The sequence below is a fragment of the Lacerta agilis genome, chromosome 10 (assembly GCF_009819535.1).
Source record: "Lacerta agilis isolate rLacAgi1 chromosome 10, rLacAgi1.pri, whole genome shotgun sequence".
NCBI classification, from domain to species: domain Eukaryota; kingdom Metazoa; phylum Chordata; class Lepidosauria; order Squamata; family Lacertidae; genus Lacerta; species Lacerta agilis.
This window is the reverse complement of record NC_046321.1, coordinates 27178508-27199493: the sequence shown is the minus strand read 5'-3', so window position 1 is coordinate 27199493 and position 20986 is coordinate 27178508. Positions and strand designations below refer to the sequence as shown.

General features: G+C 45.8%; 1 protein-coding gene and 1 long non-coding RNA gene across 3 annotated transcripts in view; one reads left to right on the top strand and one right to left on the bottom strand.

Annotated features, from left to right (window-relative positions):
* Window positions 1-2206: 2206 nt before the first annotated feature.
* The window catches only part of SH3BP1 (SH3 domain binding protein 1), a 40501-nt gene continuing 21721 nt past the window's right edge, over window positions 2207-20986 (bottom strand). The window contains exons 8-20 of the mRNA XM_033162628.1: window positions 19488-19556; window positions 18520-18610; window positions 17438-17580; window positions 17253-17364; window positions 16906-16987; window positions 15369-15449; window positions 15053-15169; window positions 13528-13625; window positions 12922-13051; window positions 12192-12304; window positions 10053-10484; window positions 4682-5563; window positions 2207-2669 (exon numbers count right to left, since the gene is read on the bottom strand). Of these exons, the coding sequence (XP_033018519.1) occupies window positions 2344-2669; window positions 4682-5563; window positions 10053-10484; window positions 12192-12304; window positions 12922-13051; window positions 13528-13625; window positions 15053-15169; window positions 15369-15449; window positions 16906-16987; window positions 17253-17364; window positions 17438-17580; window positions 18520-18610; window positions 19488-19556 (2676 nt within the window). The 3' untranslated portion in view covers window positions 2207-2343. The remainder of the gene's footprint in view (window positions 2670-4681; window positions 5564-10052; window positions 10485-12191; window positions 12305-12921; window positions 13052-13527; window positions 13626-15052; window positions 15170-15368; window positions 15450-16905; window positions 16988-17252; window positions 17365-17437; window positions 17581-18519; window positions 18611-19487; window positions 19557-20986) is intronic.
* Window positions 5703-8463, top strand: LOC117053705. Of its 2 annotated transcripts, none has more exons than XR_004427434.1 (2): window positions 5703-5821; window positions 8003-8463. It is a non-coding gene; the product is annotated as an uncharacterized LOC117053705 (long non-coding RNA). The 2 variants fall into 2 exon arrangements; XR_004427433.1 differs by having other exon boundaries at window positions 7631-8463.

Below are 20986 nucleotides of genomic sequence, written 5' to 3'. Positions count from 1 at the left end.
CTCTCTTTCTCCCCATCAGTAAAGGGCTTTTTTCAGAACTTAAGCATCTAACACAGTGGGACAAGTGACAGCACACCTCAATGATCTCAGCGATTGGGATAATAGATGTGTAACTGTTGTGAAGCAAGCCTGAATTTCAGAGCTTGGGCTTGTAAGCCCCAAGGGATCTTTGAGTTCATCTGACACTACTTCTCTGCTCACCTTCCTCTTTGGCACTTTCTTCTACATATGAACTCAGTGGCTCCTCAACAATTATATAGTTCTTGGATCAGACTCAAAACAGAATATTTTTATGACCTTGTTTGGTCTGGCCTTTAATGTGTCTCGTGAAGTCTCAAGTAATGGATTTTTGTGTATTACAAGGTACCCTTTGGCTTGATTAAGGTTTTAAAAAATGTATATCCACTCGTGAAATATCTCAGCTTTGCTCCATTGATTAGGGATAAACCTCTGTAGAATTACTGTCTCTCCTAAAGCTTTCAAAGCTGAAGAGTTCAATTCTTCTTCCATTTTTTTCTGGTATACACCTAAGCAGGACATTTTCAAGTAACTGAACAGCACCGAATTCGCTCTCCTGAGTTGCACTATGTCTCCACGTTCACTTGGCCCAGACTTAATTTCTTAACATTAAATTCACAGCAAGTCTTGGAAGGGCTTCACTACCAAAAAGGAAACAAACCACCTTCCAGTTCACACCCTTGGTTGGTAAGAAGTTGTGTCCAATTTCAGCACCTTCCACTTAGGCTTCTTCTGCTCCCCCCCCCCCAATTTGAAAAGGTAATGTGTGTTAAGATAATCAGCTAATTTATTCAGTCATTATACACAGCTATCCCTGATCTGAGGTATTTCCAGCATGCCCACTGAGTAGATTAATGGGGGGGAAAGCCAGATTCCATCTTGTGCCTGCATTTTATTATGTGCAGAATGACAGCGAATGTCAGAGAACCACAACAACATGGAGGTACAGGTAAGTGAGTGGGCCCAGAGGCTACATACCCACTTTGGCACAACTCATCAGCATAATTTATACAAACACTTTAATAAATACATAATAAACCATAAAAAGACAAGCAAGGACTTATTTTGGGATGCTGTGGCACATTGACAGCACTGGAAATGCCAACATTATCCCACAAATCAAGAACACCACAGCAGGTGAGAGGGCGGACCAAGGTTCACCCCCCACCTAGGAGAGTGGTGAATCCTATCAGGCACAGACAGGAGTGAATTAATTTACTGACATGTTTCATTGGTCCACCCAGTCAGAGAGAAGGGGGTGGATGGAAACACACTGTATTCCTACCTCAATACAGGCAGGAATATCTGGAGGCTGTTATTACTGAAGGATTACCAAGATGAAGCGACAGCCAATTCAGAACTTCATGGGCACAAAAAACCGTTCTACGCATTTCATTCCTTACAGCAGCAATCCCAAAATTAAATTGGAGTGATAAAAATTCTGTTACCTGAGAAAACTCTCAAGACAGGAAAAAAACTTTCATATTTAATTCACAGTTAAGAGTTTTACATATTCCAGATTTACCACACTTATACGCTTTCTGACTGAGCTAGTTGGCAATTTCTCCCCGCCTGCACAACACAGCACTTTGGGAGTAATTCCTGTGGATGAAAATGCCAGACAAAGTTTGAATGGATCAAACATGTAACTTGCATCAGAAACCTACCCTCAGCCCTTATCACTTCAGAGCAAGTTGTAGTGTTATGATAACCCCTGCTTGTATATACACCCACAGGAATTATTTTCCCTGAAGAGCCGTTCTATAGAACTGTGTTACTTCTGAACTGGATTTTGAATGCTCCCCTTTTCACAACAAGAGTTCTGGGATAAACCCCGCTACCCCAACACTGGCATGGAATGACAGTGGCTATAGAAGAGAGATAAATAGTACCGGTACAAATGTTGCTTCATTCAAGCTCAGGAACAGCAAACACCATAGCAAGCACATCACTGTGCTTAAAAATAATTAAAAAAAAAGCCGAGGACAACAGTAAGAAGGCCACTAGTGGCAACAGTAAAACCAAGATAATAGAAATAAGAAACTACTTCATGCCAAGAGGAGGGGGAAATAAATAAATAAATACATAAATACATACATACTGGTTCGGCCTATAAATAACCCACTTTCACATAAGATTCCCTGTTCCCTTATAGCTGGCTAAAGTAAAACAAAAGGACCTTAAATAATGAACTAACACCCCTCTCTTCATTCTTGAAGAAACACTGGAATGTGATGAGCCCAGAATCAAGGAGAGAGGGAGCAGAAGTAGGAAAGGGCGGCAATCAGGAATGGGACTAGGAACTCTGCCCACCCACATCTCCCCTTACTCATCCAGGCCGGGTATTAAGTCTGCAATACTGTCCACATAATAATCAGGCACCAGGTCCTTTGCAGCAGGGCTGTCGCTGGCCATGTATGCCTGTGCCTCCTCTAGGTTTGAGACTCCCGTCAGGGTCAAGACCGTTTCAAGGCCACAGTTCTTGCCAAACAGGATGTCTGTCTCCAGCCGGTCACCCACCATGAGCATGCGGGACGGATCCACACCAAAGCGCTCCACAATGCACTCAAACATATACGTGTTGGGCTTCCCAATTACCATTGCCTTGCGCCCAGATGCTGTTTCAACTGCAGCAGTGAGACTCCCTGTTCCTGAGAGAGAAAAGACAGTAAGACACGCTCATGTGAAAAGATTGGTCTCCAATTCATTAAGCAACTTAAGCATAGCCTACATATTTATACAATCAAGCTAAATTGGGTTGACAAAGGATGTGCAAAAGATTAACAAATGGTGAGACTGAGCAGGCCTAGTTGTCTCAATTAGGTGGTGACTCTGCAACTGACAATACCCTTTAGGGGACAGGGAAATGCATCACTGAATGCTCCTCAAATTGCATGGAGGAGAATTCAACCATGCAGTCCCCATCTGCAGCCAACCTGTGCACCCCAACACACTATGACCTCAGCCTCAGTGTTGGAGATAAGCACTTGCTTAGTAGCCAAAGGCAACAAGGAACTGCATGCATGTGATCTAGCAGGCAGGCAAAGGAGAGGCATAGCACTCCATCCCTCCTATGTGCCAGGCATAGAAACCAAGCAGACTGCAAGACAAGACAAGGTCCCACCTCCATCTCCAGGACAGAAATGCAGTGAGCTGCTGGAGGAAGGACAGAGCTCTTTATCTCTCCTTTGAGAGTCTCCAGCAGGCTAGTAACTTTTGTGGGCTTATTACAAGGCTGCTCCACATCTTAAACCCTGGTTGAGAACTTAAATCCTAGTCCAAGGATAAAAGCACAAACTTTATCCAGGATGAGAAAGTTGGCTCCAAGGCCTTGATGAAAAGAAATCCTACTCCACCCCCTGCTGGTGTGTTAGTTCATGGAAAAAACACATTTCTAGCATTAGGCTAGATACTTGAATTTTCTTTCATTGTGTCATGTAACTTCCACATTGTCCTGTATGTCTACCAGTAAGCTTCTACTTTGATTGATTAGCACTGGCACAAAGTGGGATGTAAACTGGTCACATTTGGGATACTGTTGAGGTTAACAGTGAATATTTCCAAATAAAGAATGAACAGACATGTCAGCTGCCTCACAAGTGTGGCACTAGGAAGTCTGGGGAAATAAAATCAGGAACCTGAAGCCAACTAATGGAATTGTAGCACTTTTTAAAAGTTCTCTTACAATCCTGAATAGATTCTAGGTTTGGGATTCCCCAAGGTACAGAAAAGACCTGAGAAAAGACGGCCTGCACTGTCACACAGAGCCTGATGCACAGGTGAAGAAAAGTGGATGGCTACTCATGATGGTTTGATGAACTGCATGGCTAACTCACAATATTGATTAATGTAAAGCACCATAATACTGCAGATCTAGCTAGCAACCCAAACAGCCTACCAATAATATTGGGTACCTGGGATGTGCCATGTATCTCTAGCTTTACAGGGCCCCATACTTGGCAGACATAGTATTTTAGCATCCAACAAGCAATATACAGGAATGGGCTCCCAAACTAATAGTGCTTGACCACTGATGACATAATACATGGCCAGGAGTTCATCCCAGAGGGGAATACCATCCTTAGTCCAGGATGCTCCTAAGAGGCTTCACTGGTGTTTTAGGAAAAAGGACACCTGATCCTTTTGGAGAACCATCCTTAACCCTTGACCCAAGAAGGGTGGTCTATGGACTTAGATTCAAACCCTAGCTCAACTCATGAGGTGTCTAAGTAAGCCATAAGCTTTCAGCCTCAACTTGTGCATCAATGGGAAAAATACTACAAGCAAGACGGTGTATTGGTCCAACACAGCAACAAGAGAACAAGCCCCATAAGGCTTAAGAAGCACTACCCCAATTCTAAGATTTTCGAGGTATCCCTTACCATTCATGAGTGTTTACCATCTGAACCCAGGGCACACCCTAAAGTTCGACAGCTGAGGTTCCAGATCTTACTTTTAAAACCCTGGGCTCCTTGTCCTGTCGCTTTGGAAATCCCTCTCCAAAGGTAAGGAACGCGGAAGGCGGAGGGGAGGGAACAGGGCAAACTACAGTCACTCGGCCATGAGCAGAAGGGAGCTCTGCTCATGCTCAGGAACACATCCCTCCTGCTACCACCAGGCGCTGCAGAGGATCCGAGTTGGAGCCCCGCTCCCCGTCACTCACCTGGGGTCCGCTGCCCGCTGCTCAGTGGATGCCAAGGATCCGGGTCGGTGGCCACGAGCAGGCACTGCGGGTCTCGCAGGTAGGCGCAGGCCTCGGTCAGCTTGGCGAACGTGAACTGGTCGTCGTAGCCGACGACGACGGCGCGCACCGGGAGCCTCTCCTGGACCACCGGGTCCTCCTCGTCGTCGTCGCCTCCTCCTCCTCCTTCTTCGCCGGCCAGGCGCAGCCCGGCGTCCCGCAGCTCCCCGCGCAGCCCTTCCCCGCCCAGCACGAAGACGCAGCCCGCCGGGGGCGAGTCTCCGGAGCCGCCCTCGGTGCCCAGCAGGTGCTGCCTGAGATAGAGCGCGGAGCAGAGCGCGGAGCTGAAGACCTGCTCGGCGCGGACGCCGCGGAAGCCCAGGCGGGAGAAGCGGCGCTCCAGCTCGGACACCGAGCGGCGGCTGTTGTTGGAGACGAAGAGGGTGGCCTTGCCGTTGCGGCTGAGGCGCTCCAGCAGCTCGGGGGCGCCGGGCACCGCCCGCTCGCCGGTCCACAGGACCCCGTCGCAGTCGAAGAGGACGCCCTGAGCGTCGCCCAGCACCTCGCGCAGGCAGGAGCCGCTCAGCCGCCTGCAGCCCGCCATGCTGGGACCGGCCGCTCTCGCCGCCGCCGCCGCCGCCGCCACCCCCGCACCGCCTCTTCCTCCTCCTCCTCCGCTCCCGCCCAGGCCAATCAGGAGCGCGGCGCGGCGATGACGGACGGAGGGGAGGCGGCGGCGGGGGAGCACCAATCGAGGGGCTCGGCGACTAGGCGCGTCGAGCGAAACAGAAGCGGGCCCAGGCTCAGCGGCCAACCGCGTTGCAGGGAGACCCGCGACTGGCAGGTTCGAGGGACGAGGCGGATGTTACCAGCCATGGTGATAGGGGGGGGAGGACGAGGACTGTGTTGCCATGGCAACCCGTTTACAGTGATTGGGAAGGGAAGAGGATCCAGATGTGAGAGCGCGCTGGATGGGCTTTCTGAGCGGGTGGGTGGGGGGAAAGGATGGACCGAGGACTTGAAAAGCCAGCCCCCTCCCGCCGTAGCCTATGGGAAGAAAGCGGTATGGAGGCCGGGAGCAAAGTGACAGCTGCTGTAAGCCTATCAGGTAGAAGAATAGAGGTTAGTACAGTATCCTATAAAATAACGGCGAACGAAAACAACAGCGTTAGCGAAAGGTGGGCGTCACAGCCTATCGTAATTGAAGAGTGGAGGCGGGACTTAAAAAAAAAAAGGAAGTAGACTATTGAAAATAAATAAATACATCAGATGGTAAACAATCCTGGGCGGGCGGGGAAAGAATGAGAGGCGGCTGTTGACGCCAATTGGCGGCTTCAGAATAAAAAAGAAGGCGGAGCAAAAAAAAGGCCAGCCAATGACCGCCTTGGAAAGGCCTTGTGGACGCCTGTTTTACTGCTTACTTACACACGGTTCTTTTACAGCAACTGACACCAAATAACCCCGGGAACTGTAGTCTACCCTTCACAGAGTGCCAATTACCAGTAGATTTAATGAACTACAGTTCACAGGATTATTGGGAAATGGAATTGTTGTGTATTCTGTGCTCTGTGTTTGCCTGAGCTTGAGTCTGGACTAAGGATTCTGAGCCCCTGTGTTCTGATTCAATACATGATGTCCAATCACAGAACACTTCAGGAGTTGGGCCTCTGCCATTGGTCTTTGAACTCAGTCATGATTCGCAGCTTGGAAGTTTAGACAGCCTATCACGTTGGGAGTGGGAGTGGCCCAGGCTTTCAAGAATGTATATAAGCAGCTGCTTTGCCCCATTTCCCATTTATGTAGTTCACTAAAGGTTCTTGCTGTTATTACCGTGTCTTGCCTTGTGGGAACCCACCTACACTTCAGGAATGTGCCTGAGATGTGTGGCATAGGCTCAAGTCCAAGGGTGGCTGCGAGGTCCTTGAGAGCTGCCCCTTCGTCCTCTCCCTGGCAGAACAGAAGTCCTGTGGATGCCTACCCGGCTTTTGCCCTCTATATACAAAGGACAAATAAATGGCTTTTCACTAGCAGCTGGGTGGAAGAAAAGGAATTGACCCACCTACCGGTACTCACCCTTACTGTGGCCCTGCCTATGGCTGACTTGTGGTCACACCACAAATTGAGATACGGGAAATGCAGCCTCCACCATAAAACAGATTCACCGTTCCTATTAAGAGGGCATCTGAATTTTATCCAGCCGCAATTGATTAAGCACGACTATATCTAAAGTAGCAGCATTAAGGATAAAGAAAACATGACACTAGCCAATCACTTTTGGGTCTGTAATTTATGGAGATTAATGAAAACCAAGTGCAATCTTGTTTGTTTGGAGCACTAAAGAGGTTAGCAACACTGAGAATACAATCATATTCATCTCTTAAGTACTTAACTTCTTGAATTAAATGAAACTTACTACTAGGTAAGAGAGTATAGCTGGGGTGGTCAACTTTTTTTCAGCCAGAGGGCTGCAGTCCCTCAGGAGAACCAGATGCCATGGGTTCTAACCACACAAAAGCCAGTAGTTCCTATCTACACACATGCACGCACACACACCCCTTTCATACAGACAGAAAAGATGTATTATTCACATTTCAACTATGCATTCCAGCTAGGCAAAAGCACTAAAGAGTGTTGGTGGGGGTATCTTTTGGGGACTGCCCAAAGATCACAGTCAGCCTTGGCCCTGGAGGTTTCCCATCCTTGCTGTGTAAGATTGCAGCTTGATTTACAAATTCTGTTATTAACCACTGGTTTCATCTGGACTCTCAAAAAATCCAAATCTCAGCTGATCTTCCCTGCATGTCTAAACAACATAGCACAAAGTTAAATCTTGAATGCATGCAGTGTAGGAACTGCTTCCTTGTCCCTGTCTCTCCCCCTGCACCCCTGAGATCCATTCAGATTGATCATGTGGACAATTATTTTGTGCAGAATGCCCTTCAGCCTGTTTGCCTTTATCGTGTGACAGAATGCAAAGTGATTTTCTGGAAAAGCGTGCACATGACTGCAGCTTGGTGAGTGAGCTGACTGGATTATTTATACACAGAAACAGCTGTGTGCTTGCTTGTGGTTTGCTGGGTTCTGCAACTAGCAACACCTGCAGTGGTGTGTGTCCTTTTTGTCCTATCAATTTATAAATAAATTTATTTTAACAGAGTCATCATTGTAAGACTCTGGTGCTCTCTTCTCTGCAGAAAGGTGACACATCTCTGCTCAGTGAATATAGGAGAAGGGGGGAAATACATCTCCCACAAGTGCCAATATGATTTGCATTGTAGAAGAGTCAGTGTTTTTAAATTTCAGAGAAATAATGGGGAATTACACCATCAAAGAAGGCAAATACTCCTGGTTTTTTGCACAACAGAAGTAATGCTATTGTGGGAATTTGCAGAGGGTTAGTACCTCTGTCAGCTTGCTGTAGGAAAAACTATGAAGAGACTTGTGGTCACCTTGAAGGCTAAAAAGTATGGCAATCATCCCCAAAGCTGAAGTCTACTCCATGAGAAGCATCTTATGAAGTTGACTTTATCCCACAAAAGCTTATGCCATATACATTTAAAGCAACACAAGACAATAGTAAGAGACTCTACAGTATTTGATGATACAGACGAAACTCTTATGTGTGAAGGTAAGAGAAAGAGCTGCAAATCTCTAAAGACAAAAAGCAATAAAAATACTGTATTTAATAAATTGCATCTGGTGAAGAGGATTCTGGACCATGAAAATGCATGCTGCAATATATTTATTAAAACCTTAAGACGCCACAGAGCACTCTTGTCATTTTACAGGATTTTCTCAAGAACTATCCAGGAGTTCAGTTTATCTCTGACACAAGCAAAGCAGACACATTCTTTAAAAAATGAAGGAACGTGCTCCTTCTCTCAGCCATAAATATGACCATGCAGTTAAAAAATAATTTACCAGTTAGGTATAAAAATAAGTGGTCACCTTTCCAATCCTAAGGAAACCCATGTGAAGAGTTTATTAGGTCATGTCTGCATCGCAAATGTAAATGAGCTCAATTGTCCTCTCCCAAAAGATCCTGAGAATTGTAGTTCCTTGAACGGGGCGCTGCACATCTCTTTCAAAGTCTTATTACAAAACTACTGCTATACACTTTCTTGGAGAAGCCATGACAACTGAACTTGTTAAAGGTTGCAGGGCAGATGTGCCTGCAGCAAAAAGCTCATCCAGAATATAAGGTGTGAAGTCCACTATCCTTCACTCATCCATCTTCAAACTTAGGAGTGGTTCAAATACATTGTGGTGATTGTGGTGTTGTGTGGCAAAGTCCAGACAAATTTTCAGATCAGCTCAAACAAAATGGGCATTAGTTATGGTGCTCACACATTTATCTGCCAATAATTGCATAGAGGAACAAAGCGATGTGCATGCGTACGTGAAGAAGCCCTGTATCTAGTCTCTCCAAAGTGAGAATACATACACTGACTGTAACTAGGATCAAGCCTCTACCTTTAAAGAGCGGCAAAAAGGGGGACTCTATTGGTGACAGCTTCTAGTGCTACTACAGTTCTATGATGGGAAAAGCTGCACGTAAAATTAGTTCCATTAGTTCTTCAAGGTCCAAGGTCCTTTTTGGGGTCCACAGCTGACAATTGTGTTTTGGCCTGCACTTTTGATTTTTATTGTGCTGCACCTGCTGCCCTTAGAAAAAAATAAATAGAAATATCCCCCATAACCTGGGTATACATAGGGTTGATTTTCAAATTGCCCACCCTCTCTACCAATCACATCCCTACCAATCACTGTAAAAGGACAGAATAATCCCTGAGACTGAGCTAAGGTGGGATGTAGGGCCTGTTAGGATTTGTTGAGGTTCTGAATATTCTTCAAGGGAAAAAAAAGCAAAAACATTAAAAGATCTGCACATTATACAGAATAGAGCATTAGACGGAATGGAAGAATTCTGGACGGTACCACATCACACAGCAGTGGGGGGAAGTGAATCATATGTTTGAATGCTCTCAGCTTGGAATGAACTACTGCATCAAGAACAAGGTTATACAGTGCAACTTAACTACATGCCGGAAGGATTTTTTTAAAAATGTCTCTGGCTCTGCATCTGAATGCTGTTTGGGAAAGGTCAGAGGAATACCAGGGAGGAGAGTTCAAAATAATACAAAGTAGGAAAAGAGCCATTCATGAATAGTGGAAAAGGCAGCAAGAAGCAGAGGCACATGGAAGGTTGCTTTTGAGGTTGCAGACGCGAGTGCTGGCTTCCAAGCCACAATAACGACAGGTGTCAATATGGCACCTCTATGTCCCCACAAGAGCTGCTAGCCTTGTGTGATGTGCCCAGGGCCACACCTGATCTTGCACCTTTCCCTTCCTTACGCTGCAGCTCCTTCTTCATTATTCTCCAGAGCATCAACCTCCAGATCCGGCGCAGATGGAGAGCTGCTTCTTTCTACAGGTGGGGGTTCACTGGGCTCTGTTGTCACAGGGAGGGATTCCTTGGATGTTTCTATGCTGCTGTCGCCAGGAAGAGAAAGAGGTGCTTCATCTGCCTCGTTGGTCCTGCTTTCTGAAGGAGGCTTCGGGGATGGGGATGCATTGCGACTCTGACGCCTGACTGGCTGGGGTGGAAGTGGTGGAGGGACAGAGGGAGCTCGCACGCTTCCTCCGACGGTTCTTCGAGGCATTACTTTAGGGATAGAAGGAGAGTCTGGGGCAGGAGGCTGGGTCTGAAGCTGCGCAGGAGGTGGGGTTCGAGGTTGGGCTATGGGTGGAGGCACCGCAGGTCGGGGTGGAGCAACTCGCTTTGCTGCAAAGCAAAACAACGAAACAAAATCCAGGTTCTGAGAATTTTCGCCTTGTGGGTGCCACTTGTTATCTGTATGGTCTCCCCGGACAGCAGCTCTGCACCTCACCCCCCTCCAAATTTCTTCTCCTACCAGTGCTTGTCCTCAAGTGTATTTTTGCAAGTTTGGAATAAAGATTCCCTTCTAAGGATTCTCTCCCATTCCTTCCTTACAAGCAGGCTGTAGATCAAGTCCCAAGCCCCCAAAACCACTTGTGCAGACAACAGAAATCCAGAGGCATAGCCTGCTTCCAAGCTACGGCTCTGCAACATTGCACAAATACAGTGATGCTTTTCTCTGATCACCTGAAAGTGGAGCTATAACTGTGGATCCACACAGTGAGTTATTTCCTTCACTAATAGCACACCCATCCACACTACAAATGCATAATTTGGCAATGGGAGAAGCTGTGGCTCTCCATCTCCCACTGTCCCCAGCTATTGGTGAGGCTGGCTGTGGCTGATGGGAGTCCAATACCTTCCCCATCCCTGGCATAAACAAAAAGCACAACACTGGTGGCTGGATCTCAGCTCTGATACATTGCTGCAGGAACAAGCCACGCACAAGAGTTCCACTGCACAGTGTAGCTCTTTACAATAATGGTGATGATTATGAAAAAGAAGTAGATTAAAATGGTGCAAAGCATAACTAAAACCTGAGAAGTTTATTGAAACCTGGATTATGTCCAGCTGTCCCCAACTGCACCACAAACTTGTGATGTAAGCAGCCATTGTTTCCAATCATGTTGGCAAAAAGAGCTACAACAATTAATCACGGCTGCGAAACTTTGTCATTTAGAATCACAAGTTTCCTGACAGTAGGGAAAAGGCTTTGTAAGCTGTGCAGATTTTCAATCATTCTTTAACACATTTGTAATAAAACATCATGATTTATATGTTTTGAAGAGCTATTGCTCTTCTGTGCCAAAGGAAAGAAAATGTTAATGGTGGAAGGGACCATGTTGCAGGAAAGCAAATGACAGATATGCTAACAAGCAGTGCAGTGTGTTAAGGTGTGGAAAAAGAGACTGGGTGCTTCAAGTGGGGGTGGTTAATATTGCAAATGGGTCATTCAGGGATCACAAATCACAGATCTTTTGGATTTAATGGGGGGGGGGAAATACGGACTGGTATTTTTTATTCCTACAACTGTTGTGTGGACTATGTTAAAAAATCAGATTGCTTCCAGATGTGGGTTTATTAGGGGATGGAGTCTCTTCATGCATGCAAGTTTTTTGCAGTGGGTCCACATGACATCATTAGCACCACTGGTAATCAGATTTACCCTTTCCAGGGAAAACCCAAAAAGTAAAAAAGGATGTCGCCAATGGTGTGCTTGCAAATCAAGCCCCTGTCTGGAAGCACCCAAGAATGCATGAGGAACACCCATCCCTAAGCCACCACCCACCTGGAAGCACCCAGTCCCCAGGCAATGATACTACTTGTTTCACAGAATATTCCCCTGCAAAAAGGAGCTCAACTAGTGTAAGGATAGTGCTGCAATCGCATTTGATGCTAAGTGTGTGTGTGTGGGACTGGGGGGGGGGGAGAGCACACAAGTACAGTCTCAGAGCAATGTCATCTGGATTCCCCAGAAGATCTGCACAAGCTGACAGAACCTATTCTGGAGCAAACAGTTCCTACAGAAGCACCCATAAGAACAAGACTTACACTTCCTTGAAGCATCCTCAGCAGGAACAGGAGTAGGCAAAGAGACTGCAGCTTCAGTAGAAGGTTGGGTCACCTTTGAGAGGACTGTTCCAGGGGTCGCCTCAGAATTTTTCCTGTCAGTTGGTGAAAGGCTTGTAAGCTGTTTGTAGTCTGATCTCTTGGCTGAAAACGACACGAGAGTGCTGTGTGTGTGTGTGTGTGTGTGTGTGTGTGTAGGTAGGCTGGATTTCTCAAACGGATTTGAGCAGCTGAGCAAACTCTTCCACTAAAGGCTTCTCTTTATGTTGAGCCCTCTAGTTTGGTGGTGCTGTTACTGGATGCCATGTCAGTCCATAATAAGACAATGCTCATGCACAGCTTGATCATGGATGAAGGTGTTGGCATGTATTATCAACACTGTGTCCATCTGGGTACTCAGTCTAGCACCAGGCTAGATGGGCTGTGTGTTTCAAGAGCTATATGCCCAACCGCATGCCTTCTTGACCCCTGTCCCTCCCGGCTTACTAAATCTTTCAGAGGTAGGGCATTGACAGGTTGGATCCAGAGCATGATTAATGCTTCACTGTATTACTAAAGCTGCTTCTTTCTATATCATAGAATTGTAGGCTCCTTCAAGTAGCTCTTTGCCAGATCTTTGTAAAGCACCTTGTGCCTGGGTGGCTCTATATAAACAAATGTATCTCACAGTTCCAGGAAAAACTGTGACAAAACATATGCTTATACTACTTGCCTTTCTCCGGGCCGCGGTGAAGCTGGTTCAGCAGAGAGAAGTGAAGATGCGGGTTCTTCTGCTGCAGAGACATCTCTATCCTTAATGTCTGATGGGGGAGTGAACAGGCCAGATACATCAAAGTCAATATCTTTAAAAAAGGGGAGAAAGACAAAGTTATTGAGACGATCTGAAGTACTGAATCATACCCATTATGAAATGTTGTAGTCTTCCCTTGCAGGAGGAAGTTCTAATTTTGGTATCTTCCATCTCTTATGGCTCATGATCTTTATGATCCAGGAGATGCGGCTTGCTCATAGACAATAGGAGATGCCCTGGCCAAGAGTTACTTATAACTAGGTGGTTATGTATTTTGGGTGGGATTGCAGTCAAACATAACCACCAAGCTGAGGGCGAGTTAATGCATGAAGGGGTTAAAATCATATAATTGTATTCCTATACTTGGCCAGTTCGGTGAGGGCAGGGACAAGGAACCCATGACCCTCTGGATGTTGCTGGATTCCAGCTCCCACCATCGTGGTCAGGCAGTGGTCAGGGATGATGGAAGCTGTAATGCAGTTCCTCTCCAGGGTAAAGAAAAATTCAGCCCAACAGATGATGAACTACCTCCTGGGAAGAGGATGTCAGCATTTTGTATCAGGGGCTCCACAACTCCCACAACTTGGATGGAGGATACAGAAGCCATATCTAGTTGCACCTGGCACCTGGGGGAGAGAGATTGAGAGACAGCAACAAGAACTATGTTAAGCAAAGGCTGTTCATCCTAACTTTTCCTCTACAGTTTCTGATGGGAGAGAGTGAAGTCCGTGAAATTCTTCTTTCCGTGCAGCTCATAAAAGTTATACAAGTCTTTTTAAAGGCTAGAGGTGACAAATCTAAGACTTTTTAAAGGCTAGAGGTGACAAATCTAAGACTTTTTAAAGGCTAGAGGTGACAAATCTAAGACTTTTTAAAGGCTAGAGGTGACAAATCTAAGATGAGATCACAGGGGAGGAACTGGATCTGGCTGATGGGAGGGATCCTTGCCTCCCCCATCTCTCACAAGTCCATCTACTGGTTAATCACCTGAGGTCTATACATAATAATGCCAGGGGACAGCTTAAAAGGAGCTCACTCTCAGAGCCAACCTAGTGATGGACACTGACAGCTCACCGTCAAAGGACCCGTTTGCATTCAAACCACTCTCGCAAACAGGGAGGGAAAATGTCTCTTTGCATATGTGATTTGAATCCAAACGAAGTCTGCAAACAGACTCTGAAGGCGTGCTGTCAGGCAGGGGTTTGCAGGCACCGCTGGTCAGCTGATTGGCAGTGTCTGCAAACCCCATGTCTTTTTACTGTTCCATACTTGGGGACAGGTGTGACTTTTGGCATGGGGCAGGTAGGCTGGGTTTAGTAAAAACAGCACCACGGACCAAATGGGGAGGCCTGTGGGGCCTAATTAGACTTGAGGGTCAGCAGTTCTCCACATGTATTTTAGACATTTTCAAGTTCTGGATAAGCTGCCTTGGGTGGCCTCTGGAATTCTTGGTATGATAAGGCTCTGATGGGTGTACACAGCACCATTCTCAAGTACAATTGATACATGTATATTTCTAAAGAGTTCAATTACTGAGTACATGCTAAACCAAAAAAGTGGAGAATGATGTTGTTGGCATCTGTCTGTCACAAGAGAGAATGGAGTGTGCCTCCAGGGGTGAAGTAAAACTTCTGTATTAACAGCACCAAAGTGACCTCCCCAGAGTGCAAGCCTGGGCAATGTGTATGGAGGTCCTGGGCTACCCAGACAATAAGACACACACACACACACACACCGGACTTACTGATGGAAAGCAGAGCAATATGTTTTGCATGAGCTCGGCTCCAGGAGTTGCCGGAAGGAGGTGTACAAGGTGCCATCCAACTGCCTTGGGGACTCCAGTCTGGGTTTGTGTTGCGTTTACTCCTTAGCCTTTCCTTCTCCCGAAGATGTCCCGCAAGGCAGCAGAGGTTTAGGATCAGAGTTTTCCTTCTCCTAGATGGGCTACCTTCCCAGGTTGACGAACCCCATCTGCCCCTCACTTCCCTCTACAGTACGACCCCTCCCCCTATACCCCAGAGGAGAATGTATTCTGGCAGCTCTATACAGTTACCCTTCAGCCTGTTGGGGCCACAACAGGTTGGGCCCTAGGACAATGGCAATGTTGCTGGGGGTCATCTTATTGACTTCCTGCTGTTCAGCCAGCTTGGCTAAAAAACGAATCAGATACCTGTTAGGAAAAGGCAAGAGCTGTAGTGAAAACAAGGAAAACCACTGCCTTGACATTTCAAGCGGGGCTCTCTTGCCTGTCTGTTGAGTAACAACAGAAATGCAGCAGGCTTTTGGCAGCACTGAGAGACAGTGGTGGTATAAACACCACCTACCAAGCTCCGTCTTAAAGCCCCTAAATACTAACAGGTGTGCCACACCTCATGTTGTTGTAGTTGTCCTTGGGGAGACGGCTGCAAGTGTCCCGAAGATGCTCCAGTCGATTCTCTGGCTCTTTGATACTGAAAGGGAGAGGTGAGGAGGGCTACAACAAGCTTCAAAAGCAAAAGGATCCATCTACTATGATAATTGCTTATATGGAGTCTTATCTTTATTTTCTCATGTCCACGGGCATTTCGATCACTGTCTGGCTGCCAGTCTGCTGCTGCAGCTCCACATGCACAAATCCTACCCTTCCTCCTATCAGCTCAGAGTGGCAACCCTGGATGGGACTACTCTGTTTAAATTCACAACAGCCCTGTAGCATAGGTTAGGGTGTGAGAGATAGCAACTGGCTGAAGGTCTTGCAGCGAGCCTTATGGCTTGATCAGGGATCAGAGCCAAGGTTTCCCAGATCAAGGGCAGATCTACACCATCCATTTCAAGCACTGTTTAAGCACATGACTGCCTCCAAAGAATTGTAGGAGCTGCAGTTTGTTAAAGCTGCTGGAACTGTAGCTCTTTCGTTGGGGAAACTACATTTCCCAGAATTCTTTGGGGGAAGTCATGTGCTTTGGGTGTGAATGCCCATCATTCTAACTATTGTGCCACCTGGTATTTCAAGTGGCAGTCCAACATCACATGTTGGGGGAAAGAACTCATTTCCCCTAGTTCCTGAGAGACATAATACCCAATGAATATTTACTCAGTACCAAACTACTTAAGATGCAGAAGATCAGCACAAGCATTTCCTGACATTCGTATTTTTATTTTAAAGCAGAGTGGCTGAGAACTCCAAATTTGATGAAAGCTGTGGGGCTGGAGGACAGTGTTAAACCCACTTTCCTTTCATATCATTTTCTTCAACTAAATTAAATCCCCCATCCCCAACCTCAAGCTGCTGTTTTCTCCTCTGGGGAAAAAGCACATGTAGTTTACTCCATTGAGGCAGACAACAGCTTTAGGTGGGGATTGAGATGGGAAAAATAGCTTTTAGAGTTCACCCCAGTGCCAATGCCCTGAACTTGATTTTCTGGGACAGCCAGTGGCAGATCTACATTTTATCTTCTTTGGCCCTAGAACTAAGTCTCACTTTTTCCAAAGGGATTTATGCTGAGGTGATTGTGAACCCGAGCCAGGAGTAGCAAAACCAATAGTCAAGGATTGTGGGAAATCTGGGCCAGAAACATCCACAGGGTTCCATGTTGGCTAACTCTGCCTTAAGTTGAGTATGTTACTAATCATAACACTTTTCTTGGTGTTTTTCAAAAACCCAGCTGGAAGGGGTCTTCCTTCTTAACTCCCCACCTTGCTAGTTTTGTAATGAGACCCTCTGCTCCTCTTCAACTCTGTGTGCACCCTGACACGTGCAATTTTAATTTCTAGTAGCATTTGCAACAGGTTTCAGTCATTCCCAGAGTAGGAAATAATACAAGCAATTTCCATTGCTAGTCAAGTAAACCTAATCTTAGCATTGAGGTGAAATCACAAACTGTGTGAGCTGTAAGAAGGCAGCCCATCTTCCTAGTCCCAATGTACCTTGCAGCTTTAAGCCAATCATCATAGAGTTCAAAGGTCATCAAGGGCTGGGGCAGCTCTCGCAGGTAACATTTCAGTGCACCTGAGATGGAAACAAAGAGATGCTGTTTTAGAGGCAGAACTTGCCTCTCGCTCTCTCCCAGATCACAATACTCCCTGCTGCTTAATTATCTGATACCTCTAATCAGGGCTGGGGAAATCTGTGGACCTCTAGATGTTGTTGCACTCCAACTCCTAATGAAACCCCTGACCACAGGGTGGTACTAGCTAGGACTAACAGAAGGTGGAGTCCAACAAGATCTGGAGGGCCACAGGTTCCCCAGCCCTGCATTAATTTAATATCCTACCTGCCACAGCATGAGGATCTGCATAGAATTCATCCAGGACACCTGAGCCACAGGCAAGGCTGTACTTTAACTTCTTCAGCACAGATGCTCCAGCTGCCAATCGGAAGAGCCCCTGCAGAGTGGAAGAAAGGTGAGGCAAGGAAATCGGTGGCAAAAGAAGGGCTGGGCAAGTGAGTGGCACCTACCTCTTCCTTCATCCCCGATGCCAGCAGCATCATGACACAAGCTTCAATGGGGACGGCAATCTCCCGCCCAGAAGCCTCCAGGTGAGTCTCCAGCGGCATCCCATACACCCCTATCACAGCTGCATCTCTTGGGAATGGGGAGTCTGAAAAAGACCAGGAAGTAAGGGAGAGGGAGAGGATGAAGCCCACTGTGCATATGGGATGGGAAGTTTCCCAAATACTTCACCATCCAACTGCTGAGTCTGGTTTTCAGGAGCCAACTCAGCCCAGCAGTGGTCCATACCAGAAGCTCCTGCAGACCCTTCCCAGGCAGAGCAAATGATGCTCTGCCTCCACACTGGCAGTAAAAATACAATAAATGAAACAATCAACACCTTGCTCTGCTTTCACAACACCCACAACTGCCTGACACCGTCACCTCACTCTGTCTAATGGTTGGGCCGGCCCTGCTTCTCAGCCCTGGTCTACGCAAGCAGCAGAAATTTTTGCCTAACCCTCTTCTTGGTGTGTCATTTTTCCTCACAGGAAGTGGGATTTAAAAAAAAAAGTTATTTCAGGGACATATACACACAGTGCTCTGCAGAATCAAGTCTCTTTCGGTCCCAGTGGGTCTCAGAGACTCTTTGTTTGTTGTCTATCTTTTTAGGCCAGCTTTCAACTGACGTTTTCAGAATGGTGTATAAGAAATACAGTAACATGCAATACAAAATAAATTTGAAAAAGTACCAATCTCAGAGTCCAGTTACAAAAATAGCAGCACTGTAGCGTCAGAGGTGCTTCAGAATTTGTGCTTTGCATGTTACCTATTGTCTTTCCCATGTCCCTGGCTAACATCACCGAAGCGTCCCTGAAAATGACTAATGAAGGCAGATCTCTGTAAGCAATAGCAGGGGCCCCACTTGCAATGAGCTGTGTACATAGGGTCACACTGGGAAGCTACACTATGTGTAGACATTCGGGAACACAATAAAATACAGTGACGTACATATAAAACAACAACAACAACAACAACAACAACAAGCTGCATCCCCCAAGCTCTAGGTGACTTATCTCCAAACAAAAAGATGCAGCTCCGCTAATACCTGGCTGGTTGTGAGTCTCTTTCACCTCTGCCAAAGTAGTATCCAGAGATTCCAGGGACTTACGGTGATACTCTGCTTGAATTTCCATCAACTGCCAGACAGAAAAATAAATGCACATGTATTTCCCCCCCTGATTGGTGTTTTTCTTCTGCAAGTCCTATTAATCCTGTAACATTGGCAGGGGGAGTTCTGTAGCCCTCCAGATGTTGCTGGACTTCAACTCCCATCACCTCTGACCAATGGCCATGTTGGCTGGGGCTGATGGAAGCTCAGCAACATCTGAAGGGCTACAGAATTCCCATCCCTGCCCTAGAAAGAGTAAAGAGGAATTAGGGAGGTGATGATAATGATGGGTTTCTTTACAGAGATGCAGAGATGACCGGGGGGGGGGGATAGGTCTTAAGGGAAGACCTAGCTAGACATTTGGGGGGGGGTTAGAAAACAACATCCTTTCCCAGCATAATTTTTCTCTTCTTGAAATATGCTCGGAGTCAAGTGTGAATTTCATGCTCTTTATTCAGCTCATAGTAGTGAGGAATGCAGTTCTCCCAAAACATCTGCTTTATATACACTATTTACACAATGGGCCCCACGTGATTGGCTAATTCCGGGATACGCCTGTATGCCACTCGGGTCGCAGATTCACTTCCACCTGGAGCTGGATTGGGTGGCTCCTGCGGACCAATCAGACTGCTGCATTTTGGATCCAATTCAACTCAGTACATAACACTTCTGAAAATTGCAGAAGTCCCTGATTTGGATTAGGGGGCCCATAGAAAACAGAGCAAAGGGAAGTAGTTGTGGAAGGAAAATATACATTCACAAAACAGGAAGAAGAAAATTGAGAGGTGCAATTATAGAACTCCAGCAAAATACCTCTTTAGACTTTGAGAATTATCCAAAGGTATGCAAAACCATCTTACAAAGGAAAGGAGCAAAGGAAAGGAGAGATAAGGGAACTGACTTACTTTGATAAAGTACTTAGCATAGCTGTCTTCCTTGGTTGAAAAGTGATATAGGTCTGCCATGTATTCATCCTAGAAAATGAGATGGGGGAAGCATTGTACTTTGTTCCCTTCACAAAGAGCAAAACACAGAAATATATCAGCCTCCTTTCCTGTTAACTACACCATCCCAGCTCCCTGCAATATCCTCACCATGACACAATTAGATGGTGACTAGAGATCTATGAATCTTTCAGTTTCAGTGGCTGTCAGTTTCTCATTTTTCCATTCTCGGTTCTCTGCATTTCTGCCTCGTTTTGCAGAAAATCTTCATGAGAATTCACCAGCATTTTACATATGCAGTTTTGTCTTATATACACATTTTAGCAGGCAAATCTACAGTATGTAATATAAGACATTCTTGTAAGTTCCTTTCACCAGCACATGCATTTCCCCTAATTTTTGCCTAGTTGTAAATATTATCTGGTTGGAGAACTGCATTGCAAAAGTTTGAGAAGTGTGGTTTTCAAAGGATAGCTGTGTTTTGGTTCACAAATAGTTTCAGGAAGTGTGCATTATGTGGATTCATATTAACGTGAACTAAAATGATTTTCTCCCTCTTCCCTAGTGGTGTCCTGTTTCCAAGATAGCAGCATAAATACATCTCAGGACACAAAAAATCTACAAGTGGGATCTACGAAATCATTAGGCTGTGTGTCTATACCTCCTACTCTAACCTGGTAAATATTGCAAGGTCCTTAATACCTTATGAAGTAGGAAGAATATGATGCAATGTGACTTGGCACACACTGACTCCACTCTAAATCTCATGGAGCTTCTGGGATAATAATCACATCAGTAACTAGGGATGGGTGAATCTGTCAGTTTCGGTTTCTCTTGGCTTCTCATTTTTCCATGCTTAACTTCGGTCCTCTGCATTTTCTACATCAGTTTGTGATTTTTAAAAGAAACATCCTCTTCAACATTTTAGTGCAAATGTCTCCAAATATACACATTTTCATATGCTATTTCACTGAACAGACACATTTTTGCAGAACAAATTTCATTACTATAATGCATTTTTGTATGCCATTTTCATGAACATGCACATTTTTATGAAAACTTTACTTGAGTACATGCATTTTTATACACATGGCTTGATTGGAGAACAGCACTGCAAAATTCAGAGAAATGTGAAATTTGAAAAAAAAAATGGCAGTGTTTCAGTTTGTGCATTGTTTCAGAAAGTGTAAATTGGGAAGGTTCGCTTTTAAATGTGAACCAAATCAAATTTCTCCTCCACCAATATCAACAACTGCTCTATGTTAGCCGCTTTGAGACTCCTTCGGGTAGTGAAAAGCGGGATATCAAATCCAAACTCTTCTTCTTCTTCTTCTAGTTTGCCATTTGGATCTCCTTTGTGGGATCTATGCAATGACCCACAGCACAGTGTAGCACAATCAATGGGAGTTCTGCATGGTCATATCTGCACCAACACTTTTGTCATGTTTCTCTCTCCACCC